The 27,066-nt window shown below is 40.4% G+C and overlaps 1 protein-coding gene across 2 annotated transcripts in view; it reads right to left on the minus strand.

The window, feature by feature from the left end:
• Positions 1-27,066, minus strand: part of prdm5 (PR domain containing 5) — a 43,247-nt gene that overhangs the window by 9,353 nt on the left and 6,828 nt on the right. Inside the window, exons 6-14 of one of the 2 annotated variants that reach the window (XM_040040283.1) lie at positions 26,365-26,457; positions 26,120-26,241; positions 25,349-25,428; positions 21,866-21,950; positions 21,612-21,769; positions 21,024-21,117; positions 18,369-18,529; positions 13,707-13,800; positions 3,245-3,330 (exon numbers count right to left, since the gene is read on the minus strand). In XM_040040283.1, coding sequence (XP_039896217.1) covers positions 3,245-3,330; positions 13,707-13,800; positions 18,369-18,529; positions 21,024-21,117; positions 21,612-21,769; positions 21,866-21,950; positions 25,349-25,428; positions 26,120-26,241; positions 26,365-26,457 — 973 coding nt within the window. The remainder of the gene's footprint in view (positions 1-3,244; positions 3,331-13,706; positions 13,801-18,368; positions 18,530-21,023; positions 21,118-21,611; positions 21,770-21,865; positions 21,951-25,348; positions 25,429-26,119; positions 26,242-26,364; positions 26,458-27,066) is intronic. The other variant, XR_005697056.1, reaches the window with a different exon arrangement.

Consider the following 27,066-nt stretch of genomic DNA (forward strand, 5'->3'; position numbering starts at 1 on the left):
AAACAGCTGTGTCTGTTTATAATGAAGTAAAAAAAAAATCTCTGAATGTGTTCAAAGCAAAGTGCAAGCATTATTTTTCCAATTCTCTCCCCTGTCTTCACTACACCACTGCTGCCTTTTTATCCATAGGCCTTACTGGACAAATTATGAAACTGGTGGTTATTGCCTTATAATTAAATTTACTGGGAAAGTCACATATGTTAGACACGGAGTTCTCACACTATCTTGCATTAGGCAAGGTGTGTGAGAGTTAATTCATTCTTCACACAAACGCTGCACTTTACACAGTGGTACACAAAAGAAAAACCCAAAGTGTGCGCTCAAGGTAACCGTGGAACAGAGCCGGCATCCCATTCACTCTTTCTGTGTCTGCACCTATTCACTGTCTTATCATCCTTTATCTAATCCGTCTGAATTATGCATGGCAGGTCAAATGTCTATTAAGCAGACATCACATATGCTGATCTATTTACTTTTTGAGGTCAAAAAGAATAGTACCAGCCACCTGGTTGGCTTGTTAATAATATCAGTGAACCTAAAAAAACCTCACAGACAGACAAGCAAAGACAGTCTCTAGACTCATTATGTCTTCTGGAGAATGGCGAACCACTGACAGAGGTGTAATTATGCGTTAACTGGCAGCAGACAATGGCCTGACAAAGGCTACGTTCACACTGCAGGCGAAAGCGCATCAAATCCGATTTTTTTGATCCTATGCGACTCATATCCGATCATGGTGTGACAGTGTGAACGGCACAAATCCGATATTTTCAAATCCGATCTGGGTCACTTTCGTATGCGGTACTGAATCCGATACATATCCGATGTTTTAGAAAGCGACCGCTGTTTGAATGGTCATGTCGCATTAAATCAGTCTTTTACGTCACTGACACAAGACAGACGCTAATTATCAGCGCCGGAGAAGACATCGCGAACGCTTCCTGGCCATCCCGTGTAGATGTTAGTGAAACTGTTGGGAAGACAACGTGAACATTTTATTTGTACTGTATAATCTGCAGATTCTGACAGAAATCTGCAACTATCCTTTGAAGCACCGCTCCTCTCTAAAACAGCAATAAGGATAATTATTAGGTTATTTACATTATTATGTAAATAACAAAATAACTTAAAGCAAAAATTGGGAAACGTAAAGTCCAAAGTCTTTATATTAAGGGCCATCAGTTAAATAATACTGTTTGCTCTGGGTCTAAACAGAGCGCGTTGTGAGTGACGTCTTCTTTTGCGCATGCGGGCCGCTTTGAGCGTTCACACTAGAGAGCGTTTGCTGTCGCATTTTATTTGTAGTGTGAACAAGCAGACAAAAAAAATCGGATTTGATCAAAAAATCGGAATTGAGCATTAAGACCTGCAGTGTGAACGTAGCCAAAATCTAGCAAAGAAAGAATGTTAAGGTGTCTGATGGCCGGACGTGGAGCCACACAACTCTGAAGTTGGGCAAAAGATTTGCTCTGGGATGTAGCACTAAAATATACAGCAAGTGCTAACTAGGCCAACCAAGTGCAGCTTTTTCATGGAAATTTTTCTCTGGCCAACTTTGAGACAAACGACCACTGTTTCAAAACTACAGTGGAACCCCGACTTACAAAATTAATTCGTTCCCGAGGGTCTTTTGTAAGTCGAAGCACCCATCGCTCCTTTTGAGTGAACGATAGGCTATAGGCTAATTGCTAACTGCAACAACAATACTTCGTTCAAGTGGAACAGCGAAGCGCAAGTACGAAAGCCAAGGGGTTGTCACATGATTCGGAAGGCATTCTGGGCATTCTGGGCTCAGCCAATCAGAGCCAGCGGATTTCGTTACGTGGGCATTTTGCCGTAACACGGGCAGAAATATTGCTGTTAAGTGCCTTCGTAACTTGAATTTTTCATTAAATGGGGTATTCGTAAGTCGGGGTTCCACTGTATCACTAAATATAGACGGTATAAAAGGTAGGCATAGAGATGGTGGCTTCTCAGAATTAACATTCGGTTGCTGCCATGTTGGTTTTATTTTGTTTTGGACTTAAGTTACCTTATAGGCTAGAATGCTAATTTATCATTTACCGCTAGCTAACTTGGTTAGCAAGCTGCATTCATCAACTATGCAGGTACAACTCACACGCACACATATCAACTACTTGATAACAGGCTGATAAAACTGCACAATCTAGGGTGACCAGATCCTACAAACTAAAATGTTCGTCAAACACTGTTTGTGTGGGACAAAGTTGGACACGTCAACAAGGCTGAAAGAGTCTGAAATGTTCATATCTAACCTAAAAAACCCAATAAATTGTCCATTTTACCAGACAGTCCAAATATATTATTGCTGCTTTTCTGTTTAATAACACTTTTGGGTTTCAGTTTGAAAGTATCCATAGACTGATGCACCTTTTTTGAGCCATATCTAAGAATTTTATCCAATTATGACACACATATGCCGAGTCTCCTCACACAGTGCTTTCCCTTGTGTAAAACTGAAAAATAACTTGTTGTTTCCATGATATTCAACAAAATCTGCACAGCTTTTTTGGTTATTTGGACATTTCCTTGGTGGCATTAGACAGACTAACTTTCTGACTATAATAAAAGTACTGGCAGTCTGTAGTACCCCTCAGCCTCCTAGTAGATGCACCTATAGTATAAACTTCCAAATTCAAGGTCACTTCCTTCTCGAGATGCTGCATTCACAAGATTTTGAGGAAACTTTGTATCTGACCTTAAAGTTGAGTTCATTGAGATTCAAACATGTCTAACATTTTTAGCTGATACACCTAAGGTATCAATTTAAAACTTCTATGTTGTTTTTTGCCCAACAGGGTGACAGCTGAGGGGTAAAAAGCTTTCCCTTTATAGGTAAAAGCCAGACTTTAGAAAAGTGCATGTGCTGTAGAATGTCCCACATTTGAGAAAATTGGGGGGGGGGATTGTCTCAAAATGTGGGATGGGACACTAGGAATAAAGATGCTGTGTGATCCCATATAAAGAAGGACATCTTTTGTTTGTGCCAGCCATAAATTAGTCATAAAAATACTACAAAAGGCAAAACAATACACGCAAACAAGGTAAAGGTCTGGAAACCGCTCTTTGGGCTTCGCCATAATTCATCCACAACAGTCAGCTTTTGTCTGTGACAGCCAAGAGTATAACAGCTTCATTTCGTGTACATTGGTTAGTATTAACGAACAATACAAAACTAGGAAAGACAGGAAAGAAAAATTCAGTAAGAAATGGAAAAACTTACACGAGTGTGTGTGCGGATGTGCATCTTCAGGCCATCGTTCTTGCTAAATGCTTTGTCACAGTAAGGACACTGATATGGGCGCTCACCTAGGAAAGGAACACCATAATACATCATATATGTATATGAATTTGATATGGCATCACAGAGGAGTAAACAGTTTTTGAAACTCGTACGTATATCAGTAAGGCATCACTTGTAAAGAACCTCACAAAGAAAATATGAAAGAACACGTATGCTGCTCACTTTAAGGCTAGCGCTAGCAGCACAGAGGTCGGGAGATACAGGTACCATCAGTGCAAGAACTAGTGCAGTTAGTTCTTGCACATGCAAATAAATGGCATGAAAATAACTACTTTGTGTACAGCCTTTAATTGGGACCATCAAACATGTGACTAATCTGGCCCAGTGGATGGCTTTGGAAACTGTGAAAACTACAGTGGAGTCATCAGATATCGACAGGTTCATTTGCCTAACTTGTGATTGATTTTAGCTGACAGGAGTAGAGTAGCACCAGGTGTTGTCTTCTCATGCTGTAGCCCATGTGCATCTAGGTTAAATATGCTGTTTATTTGAAGCTCTTCTGCATACCTTGATTGTAACATGTGGTTATTTCAGTTGCTGTTGCCTGGCTATTAGCTAAAAGCAGTCTAACCATTCTTCCTCTGACCTCTGACATCAAGAAGGCATTTTCACCCAGAGATTTAGTCTTTTTTAGACTATTCTCTGTAAACCCTAAAGATGATTTACAGTAAAATTTGTAGTAGATCAGCAGATTCTGAAATACTCAGACACCAAACAGCCATGTCATGTTTAACCTCCTAAGACCCCAACTCTTACATGGCATGCATTTTTAAATTCCCTTTGCTATTTGGGCTGTTTGGGACCTGATGAATGTAAAAACAAAGAATTTCCAGATTTTTTTTTTTACCTGATTTTTGTCTCTGAGAAAAATGAGATCCACATAAGAGGACATTCATTTGAAATTTCAATAGAACAGTGGCAGTAAAATGTCCTCGTAAGTGGATATCAGGCCGTTGTAGAGCAAAATTTAGTATTTTGTAAAGTAGTAAATCTACTTTACAGCCAGCCTCAACGGCTCCTGCAGTGATCGAGGTGATCGATGCCAGGTCCTAGGAGGTTAAAATCATTTAAATCACTTTTTCCCATTCTGACTATTTCTCGACGCTGGGTTTGATGTCTAAAACTACCCCTGCTTATTCATATATTCTGCTGCCTTTGTCCTATTCAGTAAACTGTGTTTTTGTCCTGCCCCAATACAAATTTGACCTGGTTACTGGTGAAGAACTTCTCATTCATTGTGATGCACACTGTCTTTCCACTGCAGAGCTAAAGCTTGTGTTGGCTCGCTATCTTAGCTTCAACTGGCCAACCATTTAGGAGCACATCACAGGCAATGTGGCTTCTCTTGGTTGGATCAAAAACATTCAAGCCAACCTCCTGCAGATCCTATCTGAGCACACACCGCTGATGACAAAGAGAAAGTGACAAGCTGTCAGTCAAACGGTTCACTGACACATGGATCTGTTTACCTTGCACTGATCGACGGGCCAGATAAGAGTCACAGAATGGATTTCTAATCTATAGAAGGGATATGAGGTAACCTATAGGACTGTGCTGAAATTAAAGATTCTGACAGGATAATACAGTACAAAAACTAACAAAAAATGCAGGTTCCATTATTGCCTAATTTAATTCATACTCTGCAAACTAAACATTAAATTCACCCCTATGTCTAGAAAACAGATACATCAGGAAATCACAGTGATCAGGATTTTTTTTCTCCATGTGAAACTTGGCTGAATTCATATATATATATATATATATATATACACATATATTTCTGCCCGCAAGTGCTCACAGTACTATTTAATGAAATGCTATCAAAAACAGATACCTAAAGCTACACATTTGTTGTTCATTTCTTCACTACAAGCATCTAATTTCTTATCAGCTTCACAGTAATCTCTCTTTAGTGAATAATTGTTGAACAGGCAAGCAAGGAATTTTATTGATGGGGGAGATGTTTTACCCCTTTAAGTAATAAGGTTAATTAGCCGTGTTTCCGTGGGATTCAAAATGCAGAGATGCTTATTAAATCAGAAAATCCATCTCGGGAATAGACGAGTAATATTATCCTACCGCTATAAACAGGACTGTGTTGGGGTGATTTTGTGCTTCTGTTTCTAGCATTAGGTCCATCTCTGTTTCAACAATGAAAGCTTGGGCAAGGTATTGCAATTTTTTTATATTATTTTCTAAAGACTAAGTTACAAAAACAGAAGGTCGAGGGCTTTATTCTTAACACATCCTACAAAGCCTGCATCTTTCAACATTAAAGCTATAGCAGCTGTCATGTGCAAAACATACAAATTGGGCTCTAAACACACCATAACCCCACCCACCCATCCGCAAGAGAGCTTTAAAGAGGCATGAGGAAGAGCGCTCTAGTAATACAACGTGTAACCTCAGGTTGGTGTGCAAAGGATTTACGTGACATATGTGAACTGATTACACGTACTGAAACATGTGCACGAGGGCAGCTCAGCATTCTGTCCCAAAATCCCCTTCTGAGCAATTTCAGCCTCTAGGAGGCCTTTTGTTGACAAACAGGAAAATCTGAATCCCAGATGTGTTTTCAGACAAACCCTATGTCTTATGTAGCATGTGTGGTATCAGGTTAAGGCCCAGCACTAGCCTTGGGGAGTCCTGGGGAAGGCATTAGTGTGCTAATAGCACCAGAGCACAGAGTGCTAGTGTACTCTGCAGCTTGGATCACATCCCTCCCAGGAGCTGGCTATTGTCAGCAAATATACAGCACAGACAACCACACCCTGCTAACACTGAGCGTTGCTACAAGTGCATACCAATTCACCTACTTAACCTATACACTGTTTGGTTCTGAACATGTGTGTTTCATCAAGAAACTACAAACAGATTAATTGATGGTATCCAATATTTTAAAAAGAGGTCAGTAATAAATATGGTCTCTTCAAACACCCTACTCAAAATCAGTTCTGTTCAACAGTCAAGGCTTTTCCAGGGTTTCAGTCTGATTGGACTAAAACAAGAACCCCTCAATCTCTTAGCGGAACAGGAAATAAACAAATGCTACTTGGAAACCAAAGCAGTAACTTTGGAACATTGGTCTCTATTATTCAGCGTCTGTTCTGCCGAGTGTTACTGTAACTAGAAACCCTCCACTTATTCTCCAGATTGAGCCAGATTGTTTGGGGATTATGAGGGGTGGCTGCAGCACTGAGCCAGGGCTTTATGTGTGTGGAGATGGTAACTGATTTAGCATGTGCTGAAACAGTACACCATCTCTTTGACCCTGGGTGTCTCCCCCAGCCCCCTGCTGTGGCCCTCACACTCCTTGTCTGCTAATCGATCCGTTTGGCACCCCTCGTGCGTTGTATATGTGTGCGCATACGGCCGTGTATCTGGTTAGCAGATGGTCGGCTTTGTCGTTTTGCCTGCCGCACGGCGTTCGTGTTATGGAGAATGCTTTGTAGCTTCGGGGCTCCAGTCTGAAAGACATTAGCGCTGTCCATCAGAAATTAATTCCTGGCTTCCTCCAGTTTGGGGGAGACAGTGGCCCTCCGCTGTCCTTCTCTCCGCTCTGTGCCACATGCCGACAGGGGCCAGGGAGGTAACGTGATATCAGTGTGTTAAAGATGATAAGAGATTGCCTTTGATGAGCCATAGGAACGTCCAACAACTTTTACACTTGACCTTTCCATTATAGCAAAGTTTTCACCACTTCCTCAAACAATTCGCTCAAAGTACCATACCAAGGTACCTCTATCGAGACGAGTCCGTGCCCGAGCCTCGCCACAGATGGTGCAGATCTGATCCAGACGTACCTCAAAACCAAGCCCTCAATCCAAATTAACCATCTCAACACCCATGCAACAGTGACGTACTATTCATCATCGAGACAAACAATAATTCACTACATGGTGATTTGGCTTTACAAGATTGTAACCATGACCACAGTCAAGACAAACAAAGTCATCTGTACGTAAATAGGTTCAGTGATTCCAGAGTTCTGCCAGATGTCAGTTCAGGGGCAGCTGTTCTGGCGTGAGACCGCTACAAGCTGAAACGTGTAGCTTTAAAAAGATCAAAATATGGGCTGCATATAATTACTATAAAAAATGATACCATGATCAAGACAATTAGTAACCTCCAAGCTGTGCCAGCAGTATGGATAGTATAAGTTAAAACATTATAGTACTACTATGTGTATTGCTTCTAATATAATTTGTGGTCTCGCTGAGAAACTTATTTGTACAAAGAACAGAGCCTTTCTTATCTTGTGCCAGGGGGAAATCTCTATTACAGCAACCCAGTGTTTAAAAAAAGCACATTGAATATTAGTTTTCTGGCACGGCCATCTGTGTAATTATACAAATGTTACAAAACTCAGGTGGCAATGATTTACCAACGTTATACAGAGCACACAACTGCAGCGCACGCCTCTGAGTAAATGCTAGCATTTACTGGCCCTTGCTCTACATCTGTGGAAACCATATACAGAGAGCTCTATTTACATTATCTACTGTATACAACCTGTTAATATTAGAATGCAGGGTTTGGCACTAATGATTATCTGGTGGCCTGCATGGCTGAGATCTCAGGCTTTTCAAATTGTCGGCGTGGCAGGGTTCATCAAGCTGTTAAACATGATGACATTAACAGGTTATTTGTATGTAAATGTGCTTAATGAAAAGAGTAATCTCCATAAGCAGATACACGCCTGTGAATACAAAGTATCTATTTGTAGCCTGTAGTGTGAGTTCTACTGACCAATCACGATTAAGTTGCATGGAGACGCACAATATGTGCGGTGAGCAAAAGAGGGACTGTGATTGTCAAAATGTAACCTCACACTGATTGGTTATTATCTGGCAATGATTTAAATATAACAATACAGCAACATTTATAACAACAGGTCAAACAGGAAGCTTTGACCACTGATATCAAAAACCTAAAAGTTGTCCCCAGAGACTAAGTTAGCAGACTAGATTACTGGCTCCCAGATTGTGGAAATAGATGTAAGTCATACAGTAGAAAAGCTACAGTAAGCTGAAAAAATGTAATGGTTATTGATGTTTTGCCACTTAAGCCTTAATTAATATCTATTATCAGCATGAGGGGCTAAAGTCAAGCTTCTGTTTAGCGAATCATTTTCATATTTTTAATGTGGATTATTAAAACATACACAAATGCATATAACCAGACGATGCGCACACAAAGCCTGGCAGTGATTTAATCTATTTAGATCTAATTTATCCAACCAGATGACACAAATTAAAGCTAAAACTACAAAGATGAAGACAGCTATGGTGGTTTGATGCTTTTCTTAGTTCTGTGAACCGAGCTACACCACAACCAGAAAATATTTTTTTTTAAGAAAAGGAGCTCTAAGAAAGATCCCTCTCTTACAAATAACTTGACTATTTGTTTTCTTTAAGCCGTACAAGATGATGCTTAAATTAGAAATCTGATTAGAGTAATCTTCTCTCCAATGTCTCTCTGTGTGCTTAACCTTGTTCTGTTCCAGTACTTGATTAATCTAAGGGTATTTAGGGCTAATGTGTTCCTTTTAACCCAATCGTGCTAGGTGACACATAGTGGTGTTGATGCATCCCATCTCATTTAAACAGGACTTATTGTGCTCACTTATAGCTCCAACAACAAGAGTAGTTTTACATGATTTTCAGTTCAAATTAATCCTTATTTATCTTCTGCTGTTCCCTGGCGTGCTGCAGCCACCCTTTAAATCCTTGTTTGTGGTCACCACATTAGTTGTTGCATGTGAAAACTATAATGTCTGTAACTAAGATAAAGATCTCTGCATCAGCAGTGGTATAGGAAAAGAGAAAGATGAAACAGGAAGCAAGATGATTCCATGTTTGCTCCAAGTTTTTTTTCCTCCTCACATTCTCAGGATGTTTCCAACTATGTAATCTGGGAATCTCTAGGCACCTACACTGATAGATAATTGAAACTGCGATAAATAACAAACTGGCTGCAGCATTTGTAAGGGTGACAACAGCGTTTTTGGTCAAGGAAAACTGAGCTTTTTGAAAAAGTGGATACATTTGAAAGCTGTTTTCGTGTTGCAGTGTGGATTGTGAAAAACGGAGGCTTTCAAAAACGATGACGCATTTTAGTCATATGATACAGTCATGTGACCAATTCAACTAAGATGGCGGACGGCATTGTACGGCAGTTGTTTTGTTTTTTCCCATTTTTCTCAGCCCTATTAAAGATTAATATCAGTTGTACATGCTCCTCATAGCTTTTCTTCAAAGAAGACGGAATGTTAATTTCGGTGTATTTGGTACGTTTGCCAGTCTATATTCTCACTCACTTTTGCAACTTTGTACTCTTGTGTTACTCGCAGCAACAACTCCACCTCATTGTCAGTCCATTTAAAAAACTTCGTGCTTTTCCTCGACATTTTGCCGTGACATTTCAAAGAGCCGGAAAGTAAATAAACGCCAGACCGAAATGAGGCAGGTCGAATCATCTTACGTTTCACGCATCCGCGGGGAAAGTAAGTGTTTTCAGTCGTTTCAGTGTGGATGGAAAAACTCTTCGGAAACGACTGAAAACGATAGTGTGGACGTGGTGCATTTTTAGACGAAAACACCTTTTTCAAATTTATCCAGATTAGTTTAGGCGTAGCCTAGGTCATCTTTCTTTGGATGGGCTACCTCTATCGCATGGCTTCTGCAAGCAGAACATCATTCCTCACTCTTAATTGGGAATGGAAACTTCTGAAATCTTGTACATATTCAAGCCAAAATCTTACGCAGAACCTTGAGCACAGGGGCGCTGTTTAAAATGTACCCCAAAAATCCCACTAATTGACATCAAATAGAGCAAAACGGCAAGCATTTAGAGCACCTGAAGGCTCGTGTTTTAGCTCACAGGGGATCCTTTGCACATAAGCTGACATCACTATTTAAAACTGGCCATTTTTACTGAGCACACACTATGTATGACAGAAAATGTGGAAAAGTCAGGTCAGCTTTAAAGCTCATGTTTTGTTGTCTTCTTTCTTCTTGTTAAATTTAATTAAAAATGTGCTTGTAATTAGTTGGTTATGTGGGTGATTATGAACTTAATTTTACAACACAATTTCCTTTATGGTCAAAAAGGAATGGTACACTGGAGACCAGTGCACGTGTCAAAAGTCTGACTGTCTGACGGAGTGTCATTTTTAAAGGGTTAAAAATGACACTCCAATTAGTTGTTACGCAGCTCATGGGCTTACACTGCTCGTTGCCAACTTGAAATGTCCTATGATGTCAGTATAACAGCAAGTCACTGGGCTCTGTCAACATTTTCCCTTGGCACAAATAATTTTCATGACCCCACTATGGTTATTCACCACTTCATGGCACACGTGGTGGGAAAATCTGCTCTCACTGAGCTGTGATGTGGATTAGAACATATTCGCTCCATCACAGGGCCAAACAGAATAATTTAGAAAATGATAGAAACATCCATCATGACTACAGACTTCTACAGCGTCCTCATCCAGCTTTTTGACAGCTCGCATTTTATGGGTGATCTCATAAAGGGTGCTCTGTGAGAAGATGCCTGTCTTTGTGGCACTAAAACTAATTTGCCCAACATGATGTTCTAACAAAATTAAACTAAAACTAAATCCAAGTCACATATGCGCTACATCTCTTCCAAAACATTTTTATGCTCTCAGGTTGATTTTCTTTCAATTTTCCCTTTAATCCATTTCACACTTTTTCTATCCTCGTTATTCGCCTGTTTCTCTCATAATGCTCCGTAGTGTTTGATGGTAAAGTGATACGGGACGGAAACCTCCAAGGAATCCTTACAAAGTCCTCTGTGTTTAGCAGGTAAATAATCAATGCTGTCTTGTTCCTGTGAAGCAGGAAAGACAAACAAGATCAAGCTTTCCCGCCTTCCATCCAGGGGAGCTGCCGATTTACAGGCATCTAACTCAGCTAGTGGCCTTCTTAGGAGATCACCCATGGAACAGAAAGCGGTTGTGGAGATCTGTACTTACACTAACAGGCTCATTTTATCTACATATTCACAGATGAGCTACATGAGCTGTGTGAAATCACTCTTCACTGTGTGAGAACAAGATGATTCTTGTTAGGGTTGTCGCTCAGGGAACGACTCACGCTGTTCACCAGAGCTTATTTTTTTCCCTTTTGCCCAAAAACACAACAAATAACAACAACAACAACAAAAAACCCAACCTATAGAATGAGGGGACAGATTTACAGCTAGTCGGGGTCAAGGGTCATCCGGCTAGATGCTTTCTTGGAGTGGTCTTTTCTCTCTTTCCTCCTTTCTTTCTTTTAGGTGTCCCCTAGGCTCCCACCCCTCCCCCAGCATTCCTCTCTTTTGTTTATTCTATATAAATACGATCAGACTGGGCTGCAGACCACACTGGTATACATTCACCCTTTCTGTTGGTTTGTCCTTCGCACATACACATGTACGCAAACACACAAACACAGCGCACGCACACACAGATACAAAGGGGGCTGTTGACAAAGCGTGGTACGCTTGTCTGTGGATGGCAATTCAAACATACATCAGGTGGACAGAAAGTCTAACAGGCTTCCACAAATATTCCTGAAATTATTTTTAATTTGAGGAGCTAACGCTACAAGGAAGATGAAGCTTTAATGGGTTTAAACATTGATTACATTAGGTAGGCTTCATAAAAAACTGCATTTACTGAGTTTAAGAGGCTTACTACAGGTAAGGCTCAAATAGACAGACAACAATAAGAGGACACGGCTGAGAAAAAATAGCAGGGGATGAAGTTTAAGTTGGAGTGAGGAAAAGAAGATTTCCAGAGACAGACAGAAAGAAGAAGAGGGAGTGAAGCCAAGAAGTGTGTGTGTGGCCGTGCCAGGTCTCTGCACCAGTCTGTTGGTAAGGAAACGCACAGGAATGTGTAGCTTTCCAGTTTAAGGCAGTTTAATGAACATGCAGGGCTTTATATTTGTGGTGGTGCAAAGGATAGCGCAACCAGCGCTCCAACGCGTTGCCATTTTCTAACGTTAAAATGCACTCCGTCTCACTGCTTAGATGTAACATGTGCAGAGCGAAGGTGGGAGGACAGGAGCGTTTGGATCTACAGGATCTACGGATACTACGAAGAACAAACGAGGAACGGGTCTGTTTGTGAGACAACATCTATCTCGTGTGGGTGCATTCGATATAAAGCCACAGCAAGCAGATTATAAGACATGTCATTTGTTAATTGTGCACAAAAATAACTACAAGTAGTGGTTTTATGAGAATGTATGTGCTAGACTAATTCTTGGCTGTGAACATGGATAACATAAACAAAACATGTTCAGTTGGTGAACTTTGCAGGTGCTTATTGTTGGATTTTGTTACCATGAGACGGTGCCAGGCTGTTTGTCCTTAACTCCAGGGTTTATGTATGCTCAGCTTAGCTACCCAGCTGTTGGTTGTAGCTTCACATTTAACTACAAACACGAGAGTGGTTTTGATCTTCTCATCTAACTTTGCGCTCAGAAAGTAAAACCATAAAATATGTGCATGATGTAATGCTTTTTTGCTATTTTCTGCTTTTTTTAATTACTTCACATACGAGTGACCTAGAAGATGGATTCATTTGCAGAAATCCTGACACCAAGTCATGCATGTGAAGATAATAAACAGCTACAGTGTGAACTCTGTTTTCACAATCTGACTTTAAAGCACATTTATATGATCTCCCAGGACATGCAACTCTATGGAGCAAGTTCTGCAAGGTTACATTTCCCACCTTCTTCCCAAATGGTATCACGTATGCCCAGTAATCAAAACTCTATGGACTCTCCTGCTTGCATTTGCTCCCTACCAGACTGCCTTTGTACTTCACAGGAATTTGCTTGTGGTTTCCTTCCTCTCTTGATTTTTATTCTAGTTTTTTCCTTGTGTATTTTTCCCACACAGTTCCCTGTTTCATCTCATTCTGCATGTGTATGACTTTCACCTGATTTCTGGATTTAACCTTTTGCCTGCTCTTCGCTTGGATTCCTTGCTATGCTAGCTGTCAACCTGCGTATGACTTCAGCCTGTTGATTAAGCATTTGAGTTCTGAACAAGCACACACTTGCCTCTGATGTCCTGCTTTAAGGCGCTCGCCTCTTCTTCCAACCAATTCAGGAATAACGTTGGTAACAAATTTCCAACCAAACACTTTAAATCAACTAATATATTATATTAAAAACTAACCTTTTTAATATAATCATAAATAAAGTAAATGAAACAAAGTTCAGTGAAATGAAAGCACTGCAAATTAATCAGTTTGTACTAATCTGAACTGATATGTTACTCTGCAACTTCCAATGCAGGTGCAGCAGCTGTAAAGTCGATTTAACAAAGCACTGAACCACGGAGGGCCGCTGACCTGTATGGCTGCGGATGTGGACCCTTAGCGTGCCGTTGCTGGCGAACTTTTGCCCGCAGTATGGGCAGATCTTCTCCTTCTCCCCCGTGTGTGTCTGGCAGAGAAATGATAAAAGAGACATATGGTGGATGTTAAGGAAAAAATTTAGAAAATTCACATTTTAACATCTTTGCTACATTACAAAGTAAAATGTGATCAATGGTAATAACTGGATTTCAAAGCCAGAACATGTGTCCATAACCCAAGTTATCAAAAAAGATAATTAAGGGGCTTTTTTTCATACTCGGGTCTTAGAATACATCTGTTCAACCAAACATTCTCAGATTTTAGTGCTTTTTTCATTTTGTAAAAGCAACTCCAGAACTATATGACTGTGTCCAGAATAAACAAGTTCTCATAATGCAAGTAAATTGAGATGCTCATGTTCACATGACAGTTGATTCTGCAAGCTTGCTGGATCAAAGAATTCAGACGATACACATTTGCCAGGGTCCAAAACCCAAGAGACCTTTTCTTCTCCCTCTTCTTCCTCTCCCTTCACCTCCCAGCTGTCCACCGTGGTGAGTTCCATGGACCCATAAGGGCCGCACATGCAAACAGAGAAGAAGAACATGTGGCAAGAGTGCACTAGCTCCTCTACCTTTCCCCACCCTACCCCCCTCACTCCGCTCCTTGCTGAAAAGTACACTCTAAATTCTTCCTGCTGGCCTGTTGTAAATTCCCGAGAATAATCGTGAGTATGAAAGGCTCAAACTCAGAGCGACAGTTTCAACAGCAGTACAACAATGCAGGAACACCTCCTCTCTGCCCCCATCCTTTCCTCCGTCACCCCACTGTGTCCCTCTGACACCTCTGGTGTTTCGTTACAAAGGCTCCATCAACACACACACACACACACACACACACACACACACACACACACTCAGTCTCGCACAAACACGCACAAACAAATCCATTTATATGAACACATGCATCCCAGATGGAGCAATGTTGCATTATTTAATACAAACAGAGAAAATACAATTCATATTCTACCTTTATAAACAGACAGCCCGCAGTGACGTCTGCGATTTCACATGGGAACATCACGTCTCAGATCACACAAACGTGCAATTGGCTGGGGATTTCTTTTATGACAATGATTTTTATGTCTGTATCTATTCAGAGTAACCCGGCAATTTTCATTCATCTGTACATTCCTCCAGCATGCCACTAAAAGAGATAAGACTTGCAAAACACACATTGTGTGCACATACATGCTTTCACGCACACACACAAGCGCACACACCCCCTATGTAGAACCTAAATTCAGGCTCACTGAGGATAAAGTATTTACTGTAATACAAGAGAGCTCAGTGAATCCGCTGTCCTGTTCTGCCAGATATGTACATTACTGTTCATTTACATAAGCTACCATTACACACACACACACACACAGTAGTGCTTGAGTCACCCTTCATTTCTTTATATTCTGCTTCAGAAAATGGTGAACTAGGGGCAGCAATGTATTGAAACATATAAAAACATCAAAGGAAATAAGGCAAAAATTCTAATGAGCTTCAAAGTCAATCTTTCTGTGACCACTTTCATTTTTTAACGCAGCCCAAACTCTCTTAGGCAAGCCTTTAAGTAGTCATCAGGAATAGTTTTCCAGGTTTCCCGGAGGACATTCAAAGCTTTTCTTTAGATTTTGGGTGGTTTTTATTCCATTTTCTGTCACTGCTTCAGTAATGGGGAGGCCAGTCCATGACTTATAATGTTCCATTGTGTGTTCCAAGGTATGTTTTTACTGCACTGGCACTTTGTTTGGGATCGTTGTCACACTGATAAATGAAGCTGTTGCCAAACAGATGCTTTCCTCATGGATAAAAATCTGATTTTGGCAAGATTCCCAAACCACTGGCTTAAAAGCAGCCCCAAAACTATTTCTCTATTTCTTAAGAACCTAAACATACCGTTTATCTGCTGCAAATAGCTTTTTAGGCCTGCCGCTTCCACTCGGTAAGTTTCCTTGGATTTTTAAGCAAAGCCTGGAGAACTATGGCTCAAGACCACTTTAAAATAGGATAAGAAAGTCTTACTGCTTGGAAGTACAATATCAAGAAAGAAGAGGTTGCTCGAGACATTTGCACTGTACAATATAAAATGAAATTCATGCCATCCATTCAGTTTTGCTTGAACAAGCAAAGAAGAAAAGAAAGCAAAAACTGTTTGTTTCAGCAAATCAGTGTCACTTTCAACCTTGAAATATTTAATTTTTCCTCCTTCTTGTAACATAAAATCTTGGTTCAGGTGAGATGACAGCATTTGTCAAACGAAATGTTTCCATAACGATTGCGCCGACTAAATAAACTCACACTGATTAACCCTCGAGGGTCAAGCACTCAACTCATACTTTCCCTTGTTTCCTGTGGTTTTTGGCTACATGTGTTAAAGAAACCAAACACACACATTTCTTGTGCTTATTTAACTATTTCTGATACTAAGTAGAACTACAGCAATGCTGAATTCACTGAATTTAAAAAAAACTACTCACTGAATCTAGTGAGTAGGGATGCACTGATTTAGAAATTAACAGAAACTTTCAACATGGGCAGCACGGTGGCATGGTGGTTCACAGCAAGAAGATCCTGAGTTCTGTGTGGAGTTTACATGTTCTCCCCCTGTCATCCGGCTTCCTCCCAAAGACATGCACTTATTGGGCGTCCTGTCCAGGGTTTACCTTGCCTCTTGAAATAAGTGGTTATATTCTTCCTCATCTTTGAATATTTAGCACAACTAATGTGTCACAACAGATAAACACTGTAAAAACAGGACTTTATTTGGCATTATAACCTGATATATCAGTTTATATCTAATAGAAAGAATTGAAGCAACTACCAAATGACAACAGAGTTCAGGGTGTGGTGTTTGCTGTTTATGGCAAATTCTGGCCCTGCTGTCCAAATATTGCATCAGAAATTGAGACTCATAATATGTGCGGGCTGTAGCCTCAGTTTCCTGTTCTTCACCTGAACGATAGACAACAGGTGTGGTCTCCTGCTGCTGTGGCCCATCTCCTTTAAGGTCTGACATGTTGTGCGTTCATAGCCTGTCATCTGCACACCTTAATTGTAACCAGTGGTTATTTAAGTTATAGTTCCTTTGCAGTCAGCTTTAAGATGACAGGGAAGCCAATCGCCTCTGATATCAACAAGGCATTTTCACTCAGAAAACTGCCTCTCGTGGGATATTTTCACATCTACATGCCTAAATGCATCGAGTTGCTGCCACGCTGATTAGATGTTTGTGTTAACGAGCAGCTGAGCATGGGTACCTAATGACGCGGACAATGAGTGAAACTGATTCATTCACTTGATGAACTAAATCAAATTATTCCAGTTCAATGGCTGCTTCTGTTTCTGTTCTAAAAGACGTCAGATGGTGGCCAGCTTACAAAAACATAACCGGCAACTAGTTTTAATAAACAAGCGATTATTTTTGTGTGTGTGTGTTTTTAAGTTTAACAGTTTCTTTTTTTTCAAAAACTCCAACTGAACGACAGTAATTGAAAAATATCTGTTCTAATCAACCTGCAGCTGCAGCCCTGCATAAACGCCTCATGACCTTGGTAGTTAAAAAAGGGAAGTAAGCTCTTACTGTGATCATAAGAAGTCTGACTCACGCGTTTCCTGAGGTTAAGAAAGATTCGTATCCTTCACCATATATTTTAGATTCTCGTCATATGTTCCGAATTGTGAGCGGCGCTCCAGTTAGAGCGTGGGTGTGATAATTATTTGTGAAGCCAGGTTTGCAGAGACAAACAGTTGCATAGTATCAAAGTGCATATTAAAAACAACTTCAACAATAACGCGGCCAAAAGTGGGGTTGCTCCACACGTGTAAACACAGTCGGCAAGTTGTCATCTCCTCGACAACCTGACTTTGATCAACGCCAGATTTCTCAGCAGCCTCCAGACACCCCCGAGCACTGAGACAGTTCAACATGCCTGTCTTCAGCCCTACTGTTCTGAGACAACCTCCAAGACATTTTCTTTTGCCGTGTGCCAAGAAACTGCTTGGTTTCAATCTTGATCCATAACTGCACCGGACGTTGTCAGATTTAGGGCTCGCAATCTGCAGCGAGATCCGTTCGGGGCTCTGAAAGCCTGCGGAGCTAATGGACTAACTGCCATTTCTAATCAACATATGAACTGATTTCCAAGCCTGCTTAGGCAACAACGGTCAAGATGGATGTTTCCAGCAGATTCAATAGTCTGAAATATTAGTATAGTTAGAGAAATCAGTGTCAAGAGGCAAGGAGCAGGACAGAATGTGAAACAATGGAAATATTTTGTTAGAATAGATGTTCACCATGCCATTGATTTTATTACAATTTAGTTTGATAGCAGAGTGATGATGATGGAAAATCAGCTTTAAGCTGCAATTTAGCAAAGTTCTTCCATTACTTCAACTTTTATCTCAAAATGGCATATAATCTTAGTAACTGTCTAAATATTACTTTGCAAAGTTTCACAACTTATTTTCTAACTGTTATGTCTGTGCGCATTTCAAATAAATGCAACTACAATTGTGTTTGAACTCAATTTCAGGACAAAGCCCCAGCAGACGTGCAATCACCGCGTATGATTGAGGTCGTCTGGCTCCAGCTCTTTTCACCCACCTTCTTGTGGCTCTTGAGGACAGAAGGAGTGACAAAAGCCTTCTCGCACAGGTCGCACTTGTACTTCTTGTGGCCGTCGTGCACCACCTGGATGTGGACGTTGAGCGTGTCCTTCCTCTTGAAGGTGGCGTCACACTGGTCACACTTGAATGTTCTCTCACCTGCAGCAAGGAAAAGATGAACATTTGCAAGAGCCATTTCAACTCAGCTATTGTTAAACGTCTGAACACAGAGTCATCACGCACAACAAGAGGGGACCCAATTTCACCAGGGCTATTGTGTGGGCAGATAACTACAAAGAAAACCCAGACAACCATCTTTTAAAAAGCTCTGGTTGCCTTTTATTGTGTATGTGTAGCTGAACACACGCCAAAGTAAACAATAAAATAAAATACTCTGCCATATGTTTGGCCTGTACGTCAAAAAGTTAAAAAACATGCCCTATTTTATTAATCATTTCCCTGAACAGGCCTAAAACTCCAGACAGACAGCTTTTAGACAGTTATGTCAGCTGCTGGGATAGCGAAGCCTGATGTTTTCCTTCACGCCTCGGCTCTCTGCCTCCACACAACAGCTTCTATTGTTCAAGAAAAGATGTTTCAATTATATGGAGATCATTCAATTTCCACAGAGTAGTTTAGATGGAGGGAGCAAGTGGTTACAAGCTTGCATTCATTCTCCTATTACCAAGGCAGATGATGGTCAGCTCAGTGAAAAGGAACACCAGCGAAAGCTGAGGCTCGCTTTGTTTTTTAATTTAGATGGAAACACTCTCGTGATGGTAATTAACGTCAACGGCACACTCGCAAAGTGATTCCATGAAAACACAGAGCAAGGCTTCAGTCTGATAATAAGGTACTCACGCTCCTACATAAGCATGCACAAACTTTAATTTAGATGCAAACACACACACGCAGGGGTTATGCCAAAGGTCTACAAATGGGGTCTAAACACATAAATGTGCCCTACCCAAAGCAAGAACTACATACTGATTTGTTACGTTGTTACAAATACACTGCAACTTTAAAGTCGTGTACAGAAAAGGGCTAAAGAATGTGGGATTTAAGAATTATGATGACATAATATGAAAGAACCAAAGGTTTAAATAGAGCGAAGCCTGTGAGCCAGTTCAGGCAGGTAGCTTCAACTGCACTGCTTCACACACACTCTCATGTCAGGCACGTCATATGCCAGACACACCCTCTCAATTTGATGGTCCACATATGCTGCAAAATGTATAAGTATACATTTATAAATATGCTGCTGCTTTCTCTTCTAACCCCTCCACCACCCCAACATCTACCTATAATCTCTGGAATTGCATTTTTAAGATCTAATAAATAATTTCATATCTATAAAACAACTGAAAAATACTGAAACACATTTTGTTATTCTATCACAATAATAACCCCAAAATATGGCCTTTTTTGTTTCTTTTGGCACATTTACACAATAGTTCTGCAGTTTTGAGCAAAATGTGAGAAATGGGTGGTTTTTACACTTGGTTTTAAAGCGCGCGTGTACATGTCTTTTGTTATGTTAAATTTTACATCCTCAGCTAGAAAAGCAGGAAAATATACCATCAATGCAGGACTTACAAAGTCAAGTCCAAAAATGGGCAAACTCCCCGAAACATTTTCTCCTCTTTGCTCAAAAATCTGCCACTTCACTGGTGAACACAGAGACCTCGAGGAAAGACTTTTGACCTTCTTATGGAAGCGATACTGATAGTAACACATATTAGATTCAGGTGTAAACACTTGAGTGTCTTGGTTCTCTGTCTGTGATCCAACTGACCAAGAAGCACTTAAAAAAAAGTCTTTGAAAATTACTCATTGGCCAATTACTGGATAGCTTTACTGGTACATTATTTCTGTTTTCTCGCCTAGAGCACAATGAAATCACACATCCAATCCTCAAGCCCTATATCCCATTGATACATAATAAAAGTCCTGATATTATATTGCTTCTTGCCGCCTGAGACAGCAGCAGGAAATGCCTTGAGCTTTACAATCCTTTTGTTATCTGGCACAGTTTGAGGACGACTAATGCATCCTGCCAAGACTCATCTGCAGCTCAACTGTCCAGGGAGAAAGTTTCTGTCAAAGCAAAGCATTCAGGGGGGACCAGACAATCAGACAACTGATGTCTTAACAGGGAGACTTTTGATGGGGTTACAGCGTCTGGAAATATCCACAGTGGTAGGGATGAGACGGCAATAAAAACAGTAAAAATACAGGACTATAGCCTGTAAAACTTAGTAGGCTGGTTTTAACGGGGCAATTTTATTTTAAAATGTTGTGAAAGAATGTGGCGAACTCGTCACTTTAAGATCAAAGATGTCTATGTTTTGTAAGGAGATATCTACTTACAGCTTCTGAGGCATTATAAGGAGAACACATGGAGCTCGAAGAATCCTGAACAGAAACCTGTGGGAGTAACTGTAAATATGGTGGTTCCACTGCAGCTGATCACAATTAGCCAGGAAATGTATGAGCTGGTCATATTGCTGTACTCGTGTATGTGCACAGGAGCAGTTTTCAGCAGTTTCAACTGGATAGTAGCAGATTTATCTACTACTATCATCCCAGATAGGAGGTTTCTATGTCAACAGTGTTTGAGGAGTCTGATGGACACATAAATGGTTATACTTACTATTGTGGATGAGAAGATGACGCTGTAAAGAGAAGGGGGTGCGGAACAGCGCTTTGCATTCCTCACACTGGAAAGGCCTTTCCTCAGAGTGCGTCTGCAAAGAGAATCGAGCAGCATGTTTATAAAGTGTAACACAAGCCGCCTCCCGCCTCGACGTGGACGTCGGGGAGGCTTCGTAAATTGATGCAGGAGGATTTTGCTTAAGGCTCCGTAGCCAATTAAGTTTGTTGACTTGATGAAGACAAGCAGCTTGAGGGGCTTTAGATTCAAAGTGCTTCTGTTTTTGCGACACCCGTCTGTCCCCCCCCCCACATATCTGTCTGAGTGACAGCTCAATCCCAAAAGTAAACACAGGGAACCTCAAGGGTGGAAATGCCCAGAGACCCCACAGATAACAGCAACCAACGAGACCCTGATTGATCACAGCTTCACTAATAATTCTAGCTTTGAAGTGACACTGACTTTTAAGGAGTATCTCCTCTTTGAAAGCACCAATCGTCTGGATACAGTGGTATAGTTAACATAATTTACTTAATTATAGAACATAAAAATCTAAAGTGGATCTTCACATCTTATACACTTGCTCACCTTCTTGTGATTCTTGTAGACATTGCGGTGTGCAAACTCCTTCCCACACAGCTTACATTTGTACGGTTTGTCCTCGCTGTGGATGATCTTATGAGCCGTCACCTGGTCCAAACGCTTGAATGACCGACTGCAGATCTCACAGGTGTACGGTCGCTTCTCTGATCAGTGACAGATTAACAGAGATTATCTCCGAGAAGCAGAGAGAACGCATGAAGCAAAAAGGTCAGCTCATCGTTGCAGCGTCATCGTCTTACCCGAGTGTGTTATCATGTGGCGTTTCAGTTGATTCGTAGAGATGAACTTTTTGTCACAAGCGTGGCATTCAAATATTTCATGTATCTACGGTACAAGAGCAAAAAACAGAGCGAGAGCATTTGAAGTTTTGTTCTTGCTGACCACTGAAAAAATTCAGGGGAAATGAGCTGCGAAAGTTCAAGGATCTCAGTGTGCGATGGTCAACTGAAACTAAATCTTGTCCGCTTTCATTAGACTGATGTCTACAGACGGAAAAGCAATTAAAGTGATGAAAACTTTCAATGCCTTTTCTGCTTCACAGCACAGTTCCAGTAATTGCATATTCAATAGCTCCCCGGCGTACAGCTACAATAGCATATGCTAATGTAACGCAGCTCCTCTTGTCAGCTGCTTCTGCAAAACCTTGTTCAGCTAAATGATGATAAAGGCAGTTTTTAAGCTGCTTTGGAGCCAAATTATCAGTATGGAAAGTTTGATTTCTCTTCTGTAAGAATAATACTAAATGCCCATTGGCTTTGATTGAAGCTATAAGAACATGTCAGATTTTTGTCAGAAATGTGACATATTTAAAATAACACTTTTAATGGGACTCAAATCTGCATTATACTCGATTCTTACTGTAAAAAAAAATAGGTAATTTATATAAACCCCATGTGGTTGTGGCCTAAATTTATAGAAACATCTTTACTTTACTTTCAGACAACAGTGTGCGATTAGAAAACACTTTTACTATAATAGAAGATGTAAAACTGGTACACAGACAGATCCGGAGGCCACACAGGAATATCACACACTCCTATTTTAAAACCCCTTGGAGATCTGAAACTGGAGAATACCGATGCATAGACAGGTGAAGTAGGTTAAATGATTCTCTGCAGAACTGTGTCACTTCCAGGTGACTTTACAACAGTTGCACGGTTTGGAAGAAGCTTGCTGATGAATGAGTGGACAGGGATGGAACAATGTCAGCTGATTAATCTGGATGATAGATGTTGACAGCAGAAAATTACATTTCACAATCACCAACTGGGATAATTAATGAATGACTTCTAATAAGACAAATTATTTGAGACAACTTGCAAACTAATTTATTAACCAACATCACTGAAAAGTGCTGTACAAAATAGGTTCTCAAGACTAAAATGAAGGGATAATTAGCACAAAAAACAGTAGACTAAGATATTATAGTTTTTCCTTAACACCTTTGACTTACTATTATATATAAAATGCGTACAACTGGATAGAGAGCAGTTTGCCTAGTCATACAACATGACCCTTACACAAAAAAAGCACATGGTCTTCAACTGAAAATATTAAAGCAGCTTGATATTGCTGACAGCAGCAGGCTTATTTTATGCCTCAGACTTTTCTCTGCAAATCAAGATCTGGCTTGACCGGCTTGTAAAGAATGAAAAAAAAAGGCATCTTTTTCTTCAATTGAATATGACTGAGCTCAGCAAAGATGCTTAAACAGGCTCAACTTGTGCTGGCGTATAAGACCATCTGGTAAGAGATTGTTTTGAGCAGTTGAGATTGTTTTGTTTTGAGTTTTCTTGCAGTCCGAGGCTGGTTCACATTATGCTAATGCAGAAGGGACACAAACTAGAACAGTCATAGATTCCCATGTTAACATGGCCAGCATGAGTATAACCTTTTTGGTCTCAACTGATAGTTTCCCCAAATTGATATTTGCATATATGCATTTTAATCTGCTATGATACATCGCAGCAGATCTCACTATCATCTTGTAAACAAAGGGGTGATGTAACAAATGACCCCTGGCACTCGTTTCCACCTGCTGCACCTCGGCTGGACACTCTTCTCCCTCGTGCGCTGACCATTGCTGTGGATGGTTGACCCCAGGTATTTGACTCATCCACATTCACTATGTCTGCTCCTTGCAACTTCACCATTCAAACTGTCTCTCTCTCATTCACACACATTTATTCTGTCTCACTTCTACTGACTTTCCTTCTTCTTTTCTCCAGTGCATACCACCACCTCAATTCAATTCAATTCAATTTTTTTCAGTTTTATTTTTATAGTGCTAAATCACAACAACAGTCACCTCAAGGCACTTCATATTGTAAGGTAGACATACAGAGAAAAATCCAACAATCATGCAACCCCCTATGAGCAAGAACTTTGGCGATAGTGGGAAGGAAAAACTCCCTTTTAACAGGAAGAAACCTCCAGCAGAACCAGGCTCAGGGAGGGGCGGGGCCATCTGCCGCAGGCTCTCTTCCACATGGTCCATACTCTCACTACAGATCACTATGTCGTCAGCAAACATCACAAACTATGTGATCCTGAACGCGTTTGTCTAATTATACTAAGTACCAGGGATCACTTTAATAACCAGACATGCTAGCATTAGCTAATAATTTAACACATCACCATCTGGTTAAAATATGTTCACAAAAAACAAGAACAGCATAGAAGAACCCAAAGTGCCAAAATCAAAGTTTCAAAACAGAGCTTCACAGCTAATGGGTAATGTCACAGTGGCTGTGTCCATTTTTTATATACAGTCTATAGTTTGACGATAAAAATGTTTAAAAATGTAGCAAAACAGGCTGGAATAAAAAATAAAATGATAATATCTAATGTCTTTACAAATATTGTGCACCATGTTTTACATGCCTTAAAGCCCATCTGGCAAATCAAGACATTCAGCCACATCTGCTCTTACTGCAGCATTTACACATAAATAGAAGAGAATATAAGCGAAAGCCAAATAGCTGTAGTGTGACCACGCATTTACTTTTTTTACATAAATACCATTCTCTAGTGTTTATCTTGGCATTGTCATAGCAAACGTTAACCCCTCAATCATGTCAGCTACATTATTAATAACTAGTTAATGCAATTAATTTAATAGAATGTAATTGCAAAGAAAATACATCTTTGGATGACCCATTAGCCTACTCAACAGAGGAATGTAGCTTGGAAAAACTTGCCTAATCGCACGTGTTAGACATAGAAAAATCATGTACTGAAAAAGGGTTTATATACACAGCAATAAAATTAATTTTAGCTGTATAAAAATGTTTTAAAGAACTATTTAAACAGCTAAATTCAAATCTGTAATCCATCAGTGAGAAAGGGGACCCTGTTAAAACCTTGTGCTCGGCAAGCAGAGCCTCGTCAATTTCAACAGACCTGTGGGATGAGCTAGTGAAAAAGAAACCGCCGTCCTCTCTCTGCTCTGTCATCCCAAATAAGTTTAAACCTGATCGTAAAGAGGGAATAAATGAACCCTAAAGCATGTGAAGCAGACGCAAGATTAAGAGGTTAGACTGGGTTACAGAAACAGTGGAGATTGACGGATACCACTGTAGAGCGAGAAACGGCACCAAAGAGACATCGCTGTAAAAATGGATCATGCAAAACTGCGTAAGCTGAGCAAATCCTCTCAGATCCAATGCAAAGTATCCGCCTGGGATAAACTGAGCTGTACAGAAGATGTTAGAGAAGCTCACCTTCCTGTGTTCTTGTAAATTCAGGGAAGAGGAGCATTTTCTGTTGCATATGGTGCATGTGAGTTTCCGTCGTGCACTCCCTACAAAGAAACAAACAAAGTGCATTACAAAACTCCACGTACAGAGCTGTTAGCAATGAACAACAATTTTGGTACACTAACACATCATTACGTGGTTAAAGAAAAACACCAAATGTTTTATTTGTCATTGAACTCCCTTACTCATAGCCCCAGTGATCCCACCATTTTGGGACCAGTGACACCCTCCCTTTATCCCCGTCTGAATTACATGACCCACATCTGTTGCGTCTGATCCACTTCCCCCTTCGCCCACACATTCACACACACACACACACACACCACTTAGTTCTGACTGCACTGGGAAAAAACATAAAGGCGCAGATCTCAGCTCCATCAGCCTCTCAGATTAATGTCTTAATCTCGGGTTGATATGTAAGGCTGCACAGATTCCCACTGCCCTACATCCCATCATAAATAGCTATGGAAGTCCAATTATCTGAAAGAGTGAGCTGCCCCAGCACACACAGGTCAGCAATTATGGAACACAAGTAATTAGAGATGTGTCTTAACATCGCAGAGATTTTAACTGATCGAGGTCATGCACTCTAACTGCAGTTCCTTGAGTGCTGAGGCTGCTAATGGACGATTATCTTTATTACATGAAAGTGCTACGCATGTGTACAACAGAGAGAACGAGGCAGTGAACATCACAGAGAAACACTGCGAAACAGAGAGAGACAGAGGTGCCAACCTGTGTGAACATTTCCTTTATGCTTCTTCAGAGCGTCTTTGCTCTTAAATCTTTTGCCGCAGCTCTCGGCTTTACATATAAACCTGGCATCTCCTTTACAGGCTTCCTTATGTTGTTCAAAACTGCACACACAAGAGGTATCGAAGACGAAAGGAGAAGAGGAAGAGTTATGAGTTACAGAGTAACAGTGGTGCAACTGCATGCTTTACACTGTCCTGTACTATGGTTTGGATGATGCATGTTACCTGGACTCTGAGCCGAATGTGTAATGGCACAGGGAGCACTGATGGGCTTTGGAGTCAGCTGATGGGTCTAGTGACTCAGAACAATGCAAAACACTGGGGGAGGATTGAAAATAAAAACAAGTCCAGGATGACTACCACAAATAATCAAGAGCAGAAAAACATCAGCGTAACATTATTAAAAGATTTTCCACTGAAAAAAGTCAAATTATTTTCTTCTTTTAAGTAAATTTAAAAAAAAACTGAATTTAAACATTTTTTGAAACAGACTCTTCATTCAAATACTGCAAAATAAAGCTAAAGCTAGCACCCATTTAGCTTAAATTAGCATTAAGAGTTAAAAGAAGGGAGAGCAGTTAGCATATCTATGTCGAAAGGTAAAACTAGAATGAATGCCTCCACTAACCACTCACGTTCAAGCCTCTAGGTCTCTATGCCTGCCCAGACTAATGTTAAATATTTTGACTTGTAATAGCCAGGCACCAAAGACTGTTGCTAATTCAGTTTTGGGCCAAAGATGAAATATGACATTAATTTTACCTGATTATGGCTTTAAATATTGGCCAGTGTTTTGTGCAATGTGATCAAATGTATTTACTTGATGTTATTGTATGTTTGTGTTAGATTGTGTCAAATCATAGCATATAAACTGTTGCTTTATGCTATATTAATGTTTTTGAGGGGTCAAAGTGATACACGTACTTC

Source organism: Simochromis diagramma, unplaced genomic scaffold (assembly GCF_900408965.1).
Source record: "Simochromis diagramma unplaced genomic scaffold, fSimDia1.1 OVJJ01000026.1, whole genome shotgun sequence".
Taxonomy (NCBI): Eukaryota; Metazoa; Chordata; class Actinopteri; order Cichliformes; family Cichlidae; genus Simochromis; species Simochromis diagramma.